Below are 10,167 nucleotides of genomic sequence, written 5' to 3' on the forward strand. Positions count from 1 at the left end.
TGTCCCTCCGGCTCCCTGACATCAGCAGGCCGGAATGTGCTGCTGGCTGTCCCTGCCTGGCTCCTTGCAGGGTAGGGTTGTGGGGGGGATTGGGGTTGGGGTTGGGGGGTGGAGGGTGGAGGGGACTGGCAGGAGGTAGGCGGTGGTGGGCTGGGGGGATCGTGGGTTCTTCCCTGTCTCTCAATACCATTTATGCCCAATGGGATCGACTGGAATTGACTTGTGTAGAACAGAAGGGATGAGAACATAAACACGAGAGAGATTAAAGGAATGGAATGAGGTGGAGATGATGCAGGAGGAAGATGATGTGTAAAAGATCTGAGGAAGGAGTCATGTCCAGCTTATGTATCAGTGTCTATGAGGGGCTTCAAAGGTCCACACGTGAGATTTACTGAACCCTAATCACTACAACAGGCACGGAAAGTTAAACTCCCCCAAAACCAAGGAGGCGTGCAAGGGGGGAAACCTGGAGAAGGGAATCATAGGAGAGGAATTCTCCTAGGATGGCTAGCGGCCATATGGCACCCCAACAAAGGAAAACCCCATAAAACAAAACAAACACAAACCACAATAAAGGAGATATCGCTGTGTGGTTGCGGACTAGCCTGTGTGGGTGCTGTCAGGACAGACGTCAGGGCACTGAGAGCGATGGTCATGGGTTGGGTGGGGGTAAGGGCGCTGAGTGGGATCACTCATCACGTTGTGATGAGTGATTTTTCCCTGGGACAGCTGTGAAGACAAGTTAACTACATCTTACCTCACCTTGAACCTCTCTCCACCCCCCAACCCGTTCCCCCCTGTTCTCGATTCCACCCCCCCCCCCCCCCCGCCCCCAATTCCTGGCTGGGGAATTGCCCCCCGCCCCCCGCCAGTCCTCCCAGTGTGTCCGTGACGGCAACAAACAGCGAGTGTTGAGCGCACGCCGGCCTGTCACAGCCTACGTCCATCACACTACAATGGCCCTAAACACTCTCGACACCTCATCAGTCAGGCCGGGTTGGCCCACACACACATACACGCACACGCACACACCTACATACAAACAAGCACACACACACGCACGCATACACACACATACTCCCACGCACACACACACAAGTGCAGACACATACACACACACACACACACACACACAGATGAACACACACACAAACACACGCACACACACACACACACACACACACACACATACACACACACACACACACACACACACACACACACACACACACACACACACACACACACACACACACACACACAAACACAGACGCACACACACACCAACATACATTATGTAGCCAAACAAGAAGACCGTAAAAGTGAAGCCAGCCAGTCAGCTAGTCAGAAAAAAACGGAAAGGGAGATAGATAGAAAGACAGACGGGGAGACGTCAGACAGTCTGATAGCTAGACAGACATACAGGGTCATCCAAGACAAGACACATTATATATTTTAATTATTAATTCCATAGCAACATACTCAAAGTTCACGCGTGTAACTAAGCACAAATACAGGCATGCACACATTAAGCTATAGGAGTTAATAATGCGTTGCGGTGGATGACATCCGGTGAAGGAATGATTCGATTTCCAACTGCCTGTGTGCGCACTTCCATATCAATGTGGAAACCACCCATTGTTGCGTCTTGCTGTCGCAGGAAGCACCTTTCACAACAATGTAATTCGGCTAACACCAATCAGAGATTCTCCCTAACCAAGCTACCCCATCGTATCAGGTTATCGAGTGTACACTGGTGTATGGAGCCAAAGACGTATCTATTCAACAACACTTTCTAACGGAGTTTAGAACTCACTCATTAAACATTAAAGCAGCACCAAGCAGCCCAGATGTCTTTTGTGCTCTTGTGATCCCGTATCGTATTTAATACCAAGTCCTGCACTTACACGTTCTAATAATGTCCTGGAAACCACATCAGAGGATGATGCCTACAATGCACCATGGCATTTCCTATTCATTTGCCAGTTTTGCAAGGAAATGCCTTCTAGTTTGTGGGAACCACCCCAATACCAGAACCATGTAGCAAAAACATTAGGGCGAATCTAACCGGCTCAGACAGGAGACAAATTGAGAAGTGGCATGCGGCCCGTGCTTCAGTACTGGATCATTCAGAACCTGAAAAGGGTTTCTCTGGAATGTGGTTTGGTGATGCTGGTGATGAGGAGGGTGACCACCACACACTGGTTAACATATTTCTGGTTCTGAATGTCCACTCATCCCTTTAGTCAACCGTGGTAAGTATGTTACAACCCCTTAAATGATTTGGGCCGAGACTTGCCGATCCCTTTGTCCCCTCTGACCTGTTCGCACCGCCGCATACACACTCATCCATGCAGATACGCACACACACACACACACACACAAACAATCACACCGAACAAACACACATGCACACAAATACACATGCACACAGACACACAGATGCACCCGCACGAACACACACACACACACACACACACACACACACACACACACATACAAACACACACACACACACACACACACACACACACACACACACACATACACACACACACATACAAACACACACACACACACACACACACACACACACACACACACACACACACACACACACACTCACCATACACAGACACACATGCACACATACACACACACACTTCAGACGGTTTTAATACGAATTTAAAAGAACATTGTCTTGAAATAAAAGTTTTTTTCATTTTGGACAATTTCAAAAAAGGCTCTCGTGAATGTATCAGGGGGCCCTGCACCCCACCTTGGGAAGGCCTGCAGTGGACCACGTATAGTAATCTTCTCTCCGGCCCCTGGGCCTGCCACTCTGGGAATAGCTGCAATGTGGCCATGACTGCACAGCACTATTTCGGTGTGGTCGGCTACTTGACATTGAGAGGCTGGGATTATGTGGCTCCACTACTGTAAATGACAAGACCCTGACACTCACACACACACACATACACACACATACCCACACGCACACACTCACACATGCACAAACACACACAAACATATGTATACACACGCGCACACACACACACACACACACACACACACACACACACACACACACACACACACACACACACACACATACACACACACACACACACACACACACACACACACACACACACACACACACACACACACACAAACACAGAGACAGACACACATACATGCAGGCATGCACGCACGTACGCACACACACCCACACACATACCCCAATGCATAACAATTACCACGTCGCAAAAACACATACACACTCACTATCAATTTCCCCGACACACACACACCAACAAAATATGTACAGACCCCAACAAAAACACATGTACACAAAACCACGCACACTATTAAACAAACAATTTCACACACACACACACACACACACACACACACACACGCTCACACACATGCACAAATACGTACATGCAAACATATACACAAATGGTTAAATGCTTATTTACGTCAATTTACGTCATTGAAATGGAATGAGGGAGTCTCGGGTGAGGTCTAGTCAGTGGCCACACCCTTATGGCTCAGACGCACATCTGTCTCCAACCAGCTTTCCCTAATGCAACACACAACACAACACTGAGTTTCATTTAGTTTATTTGCAGGTATAGACGCCAAACCCATCTATGGGGATTAAACCCACTGTGTCATAATAAACACGGTAACACATATGTTTGGCTTCGAGATCGGCCTGGCCCCCCATCCTCAGCCACAGCACAGTCCCAGAACCAACACTTCAGCCAACCACACATTCACTCACAGTAAACACATAACCGCACACACAAACACACAGACACACACACAGAAACTCACCGCGGCATTGCTATAAGTGTAACAACATCCGCGTGGGAGGTGAGCCGCCTGGGTCCTAACCTGCCTTTGTGTCCAGCTGTGTCGTTTGATTTCCCCTCAACCACCCACCATAAAAACCTGTGTGAGTAGGGTGCATGTGAAGTCATGGTGCAGCCCTCTAAGCCAGGGTCCTGTTGTTGTGTGTCAGATGTTTCAGCAGAAAAGGCTTTGAACAGGACATCTGTTGGGTGCTGTGAGTAATATCACGGGTATCCTTGCATGGCATGATTCACTTGCGGTCTACAGCTCAGGTGTCTGCCTGACCTGGCAACAAACATACACCAGCGTTGATGCTGCGTTACGAGGTAGCCTTTCACAGACAAACACGCGGCACTGACTGACGCTGTGGCTGTACTACGGGGTGATTCAATACCGCGTATCGCTGTTTTACGACAAAACGTCGTCTACTTGCCGCGTCTGTCAACACTCGTGATGTTGAAATTGTATCACATAAAGATATAGTTTATTGCAATGGGACCGCTATAAGATGACTTGGCAAGCGTTTGTTCCTGCAGCACACATTATGCCAACGTAACACAAAACTGTTTCTGAATGGGATGAGATAATGCAATGATAAGGCCATGTAGTATAGAATATAAATACACAGCCAGGAAGATAGGAAGATAGGAAGATAGGAACAATGCCTCTGAGCAGCATAATGATAAATGGTAGAAGTTAATTGACACCAGAGCCATACTTTCTGAGGAAAAAATATTTTATTTCTTCTGAGAAAAAAAAAACACCTTTGTTGGTGTTAAGGCTTATAACATTTGAATTCACATTTTTATCAACAGCTGAACATGGAACAAATGGAAGTTGAAATTCTCCAAATTCTCTATTCAACCCATTGTATTCTAGCAACCACTGTTTCCATACATATCTTATTTGACTCCCTTCTCAACTCTTAGATAAAAAAAGAAACATGTGATGTCGCACATGGATTTTCATGTTTAGCGATTCAAATATCCACAGAGACAGACAACATATGATGACGGCGAACAGGTGGCTGTCATTGATACATTTGGGGGCTGGAGCCCTAAGTAAGTGTCTGATCAATGCATGTATCTAATTACCAGAGTTTGGCTTGGGAGCCAATGGCCACCAACAATCTCAGCTATTAATTACATATTAATAGACACAAATTGCCGCTGAATGTATCAATAAATATTGGCAATTACCAAATAGAAAAAGACAAAACGTAACATTTTGACAAACAAACAGTGCATCTTGAGTGGATGATAGCAGTTCAATTCTGCATAAATACATACATAAATAAATAAATTTAAATAAAGATTGTATAAATAAAAAAGCTTTTACTGTACACGGGAAAGAAAATTGTGCAGGAAGAAATATAAAACGCTGTCTTCAAAAAAAACAAAAACACGTAATACTCCAGGTTGACCTCTGATTGTTGTGGGGTATTGGAGGGGGTAGGGGAGAGGGGGGGGGGGGGGGATGAAGATGTATATCCCGTAAAGTCTTCATTTCCTGGTATAGTCTCTTTTTAATTTACTTTTTTTACACAGCCGAGACGCAGCGTTGAGTCCTAGACTAGACTTGTTCCTTCCTTCGTGCTCTCGCCCACTGTTACTTCGCGTGCTCATCACATATCCTGTCCACCGGCCAGCCCTGTATTCCACTTCCAGGTGGTCCCTTTGAAAGAACGGCCCACAGGGACCATTTGGCCCAGCCCAGGTACTCGTGGCGAGTCCCTTGATTGCTGAGCAGAGGGCCAGACGTCAGGCCCCTCTCTGTTTCCCTTCTTCCTGTAGCTTCCTTCTTCCTCCCAAGTCCTTCGTTTACAGTTCTCCTTTCTATTTTGAGGTAGAATTTCCGCAGCTTCGCCTGAAAATAAAGAAAAAGGGGGGGATAATGAGCATGGTTTCTTTTTGTGTAAAACCGTGAAAACAAAATGGAAGCTGAACTGATAAGGATTTCTGTTTTGATGTTGTCTCATGTTCGATTTGGGCATGAATTTGTGTGTGGGTGTCACTCTGTCTCTCAATTTCAGGTTTGGTTAGTCTGTGCTACGAATGAGACCGTTATTGAGCGCTCACCCCCATTCTTTCTCTTCAGTGGTGGGGTGCTGAGCCTAGCTTCACCTTCTCCTCATTCTCAATGTCGTAAGCCCCCCTCTTGTGAAACCTATCAGACATAGCAAAGGGAAATCTGGTTTAGTCTAGGGATTATACATCACCACAAACCGTTTACAATTCCCACCAAACCCGGTTCAAAATCTCATATCTGTGTGTTGTAGGCGAGTATTGTAGTACCGCATGCAGTTGTTTACTGGGTATGTTCAATGAGTTTTACAGTGCATGTGAAGTGCCTTTGACTGTGTGTGTATGTGTATCTGGCTGTCTGTCTGTCTGTCTGTCTGTCTCTGTGTGTGTGTCTGTGTGTGTGTGTGCATTGTACATACCTGAGCGCTAATAGAAGGCCTATGATGGTGAGACAGAGCGTCGACAAGACCACCGCCACCACCGCCAGGGCCGTTGTCCGGCTGAATCCCTCCTCGGGCTTCACCCCCACGGACAGGGTGAAGAACTGACACCTTTCCCCGGAGTAGCTTGGAAGGCATCTATAGGCAAGAGCGCAGGTCATCAGCACCGTCATTGTGATGAGTCGCAATGCATTAAGTGAAGTCAGCACCTTGAATTTAATTTAAAAAGTAACTTAGGTCTACACTTACACACAGGAAACCGCGCGGAGGTCCTTGTAAAATTGGCAGGTGCCGTGAATGCAGAAATTCTTGTACTTCTTCAGACATGGATTCCTCTTCCTCCCTTGGCCCTTTCCCTTCTTCTTGCCTTTCCCCCTCCTCTGAGGCCTCTCAGGCTGCTCCACTGGCACTGACAGAATGCTGGCACTGTCCTTCGGCTTGCTGGACATAGCGACTGAAGCGGGAGGAAGACAATGTTAAAACAACGGCAAAGGCTTTGCGAGTCAAACCACCAAGACATGAACACTCTACTAGTGGTGGGTGAAGTTCAGGGGAAAATGTTTTTTGGCCTACCTCTTGGTAGGTCCACATCTCCAGACAGCTCATAGTCCTCCTCCTCGTTGTCATAATTGTCTTCATAGTAGTAGCTGTTGTCGTAATCGGCGGTGGTCCTCGCCACACCTGCGTTGTCCTCCTCTATCCTGTCATTCCGTGTGTCCAGGAGGTTGATCACAGCCGTATGGTGCCTTTCACTGTCATGCCTGTCCACCGCTGCGCCACTTGTCAGCCGCGACGCCACTAAAGGAAAGCAAACGAAAAACAAACAAAAATAAACATGACATAAATTAACCCCGTAACCAATTGGCAATGGGAATGGCTTACAATGGATGAAGCAGAATGGTGAGCGTGAGTGTAAGTGTGTGTGTTTGCGTTGGTGCGTGCGTGCGTGCATGGAGTAGGGTGGCAGGCGAAGGCAAGTCAGAACATGTAGCGCATGGCGCGCGTAATGCGCTCCAGGTGGATTGGCACTCAAGAAACAAGAGGAATGGATCATTTTGTGATGCGAAAAGTTGTGTGGGTACGGGAAACCTGTCGTGCTCCGCCGAATTTTCATAAATAGACAGTTAGCAAATGCCAGTCCAGAATACGAGTTAAAAATAAAACTATCCAGTTACATTAAGCATGGTACTCTAAAATAAGAGAGATGACCCGATTCGTTTTCAAATAGCTTTCCCAGACAATATTTCGTCGCTCTGTAAACTACACAGTTTGCATGACGTAAAGGTCATGGTTAACAATATATACACAAGGATGCCTCCAGAACAACAGAACCAACACAGCGAGAGTTTACGCATGACAAAGATTAGAACATAACTAAATGAGTTGGAGAGGGATACATTCGCAACGTCCCAAGATAAACTTACCAAAGGCGTGAACGAGCAGGAGCGCGATTCTGAAGATCCTCATGTCTTTAAATTCCAGGTAAAAGGTTATAGGCAATAAAAAAAAGAATAAATAATGAAAAGCAATAGTATTTCCTTCACTCCCGGTTGAAACGTGTTGTTGTTGTTTTCGCCGTTGTAAATGGCGATGAAATCACTCGGAGAATGCTTCAATGTTCAACGTGAAGAGATAAGCAGTGTCGAGTGGCACAGAGTTCTCCGACTCGGTAGGTTAAGGAGCTTCCGAACAGGGAAACTACCGTATTTATAGTATTTCACAAACCACGCCCATCATAGGATGCTGGCTCCCAATACATTATTTTATGCTAGCCTACATGTTTGACAAATGTTTTACATTTATTGGGCGATTTCTTAAAGGCTGTTGTTGTCTTCTTGACTAAGGTGTACATACTATTTCACTCATTGGATTAATCTTCCGTGTAAAAAGAATATGCCCTGTTGCACTCTATAATTTGATTTAATGGAAGGATACCCCATAATAAAAAAATGAAATGTCACACAATATATTGTTGGTATTACACAGTGGTTAAACAAAACTTGTTTTTCAACTCATTTTGAAGATTTGTAATTTAAGTCCCAACCCGTTGGGCAATATTGCTGTTGGTTGAGTATTTGTATGCAAGTGCAAATCATATTGTGTATAATTAGATGATTCAGCTGAAAGCTAATTAAGCAATGCAATGATCTTAATACAAAAGTATCAGTACAAATGGAAGAATACGTGAGTGCAGTCTGTCATCATAAGGTGGAACAACAGGGATTTAGTCACCCAGGAACTACAATGCCACAGGAATGACTTACATCCTCATAGTGCCGGCTTATTCAGAAGGAAGAGGGAGCACTGACTATTGTAGCCTGGATTCTTTAGCTTTTTGTATAATGCTACCCATGTAACCATACAATAAGATGTGAGAATGGTAAAAGTGATGGTAGGGGTCGGGTGACGTGAGCATGTGACTATATGAATGTAACAGAGTCCATAACTCTGCTTGAGTTAAAATTATTTTCTGTTTTTCAACACACAAGATTTGCCTCTGCTTATTGGTTGTAAGCACGGGTAGGATCCACTACATAACAGGTGGTTTTGGTCAGGGACAGAGAGACAGAGTGAGAGAGTGGCAGTCTGCATCATATTCTTGCACTTCAAGACATCTGGTAATGGCTAGACATGAGCTTCAACACGATCCTAAATGAATACAGTGATGGAAGGATTTGAACACGTCATCTGCAGCTAGCGGAATACAGAACCAGACTGAAAGGACAGAGATGCATAACAGCTGTCTCGATGGCATCATCTGCGTTGACGTAAATATTGAGACATTGGAGAAGCTAATCAATTACCAAATAAATCAATCAATCGTATTTTAGCTTAACTTCAACTTTTCTAGTTTAAAGTAAAGTTTCTTGGACAATTTGTCTGACTTCTCTGCTTGGGTGTATATATTTCGTAATGATTTATGCTTCATTGATCTGGGCTGAATCGCTGGGGCTTAAAATCAGTTGAGGACTTAACATTGGATTTGATCTCTGACTCACACAGGAAAACCTCAATCATCAGCTGTCAATCAATCACCGCCATCAGCTGTCAATCACAAACGATTGATCTTCTAGCTGGAGCCAGGAGTCCATAGAATATAAACACTAAAGCACCTCTTCTTTAGGCTACTCTTTCATTGGGAAATGAGAATAAAATAAAATGTGTTTTTATCATAAAAAATAACATGTGACAATGTGTGGGGAATACCCAATATGTTGAGGACTATGTGTTTAATTTAATTACTTACAAATGTTGTTTTTGCAATCGGCTAAAACAACTCAAAGGAACACGTGGTGATGAAATGAGTATTATTGGTGAGCGAACAGACCTCCTGCTGGCGCTCCCCGCTCATACTGAACTACTGCCAGCGCTCCCCAATTCACCCACTATTGTTGTCGATGTTTGCCTGACACCTTCTGGTTCAAATGTGTAACTGCGTCAAACAAATCTATTAATTTTATTCAATCTGGTTAGTGGTATTAGGTTATTAAGAAACATGTTATGGTAAGTGGTTATTTATTCATGTTCTAAAACGTACAGGTACAAAATAAGCGGAGCCAGAGTCTATAGATTTTTTTCTGGTAGAAATTCTTATTCAGGACCCAGGATCAGCATCTACAATCCAATCGACATTCAAGATGCATAGTTTCATATGACAAATCAATAAATAGTATCATATACCACCCACATTTCTGTCGTCATGTGTTATTTGTTTGTTAGAATTACATAAGTCAGAATTGCTAAATCAAATTACTACATCGTACAATATTTGGCCCAAACCTATCTCAACCCTTCACAACCCCTCTTAAAGTTGAGGAGTTTCAAAAAAGTTCCAATAT

General features: G+C 44.6%; 1 protein-coding gene across 2 annotated transcripts; it reads right to left on the minus strand.

Annotated features, from left to right (window-relative positions):
* Window positions 1-4,581: 4,581 nt before the first annotated feature.
* hbegfa (heparin-binding EGF-like growth factor a) lies at window positions 4,582-8,004 on the minus strand. 2 transcript variants are annotated; one of them, XM_030368885.1, is made up of 6 exons: window positions 7,753-8,004; window positions 6,902-7,126; window positions 6,578-6,782; window positions 6,308-6,466; window positions 5,943-6,030; window positions 4,587-5,730 (listed from the first exon to the last, which is right to left on the minus strand). In XM_030368885.1, the coding sequence occupies exons 1-5, from the start codon at window positions 7,793-7,795 to the stop codon at window positions 5,958-5,960; spliced, it is 705 nt and encodes a 234-aa protein (XP_030224745.1). In that variant the 5' UTR covers window positions 7,796-8,004; the 3' UTR covers window positions 4,587-5,730; window positions 5,943-5,957. The 2 variants fall into 2 exon arrangements, with proteins under 2 accessions (XP_030224746.1, XP_030224745.1); XM_030368886.1 differs by lacking the exon at window positions 5,943-6,030 and having other exon boundaries at window positions 4,582-5,730.
* Between the last annotated feature and the right edge of the window lie 2,163 nt (window positions 8,005-10,167).

The sequence above is a fragment of the Gadus morhua genome, chromosome 10 (assembly GCF_902167405.1).
Source record: "Gadus morhua chromosome 10, gadMor3.0, whole genome shotgun sequence".
NCBI classification, from domain to species: domain Eukaryota; kingdom Metazoa; phylum Chordata; class Actinopteri; order Gadiformes; family Gadidae; genus Gadus; species Gadus morhua.

Bases quoted from the DNA above. Each gene is read 5' to 3' on its own strand.
- hbegfa (XM_030368885.1), bottom strand. From the start codon at position 7,795: ATGAGGATCTTCAGAATCGCGCTCCTGCTCGTTCACGCCTTTG. The intron at 6,467-6,577 runs GTAAGTGTAGAC...TCTTGCCTATAG, and splicing joins CTCCGCGCGGTTTCCTGTGT to ATGCCTTCCAAGCTACTCCG. The intron at 6,031-6,307 runs GTATGTACAATG...TATGTCTGATAG, and splicing joins GGCCTTCTATTAGCGCTCAG to GTTTCACAAGAGGGGGGCTT.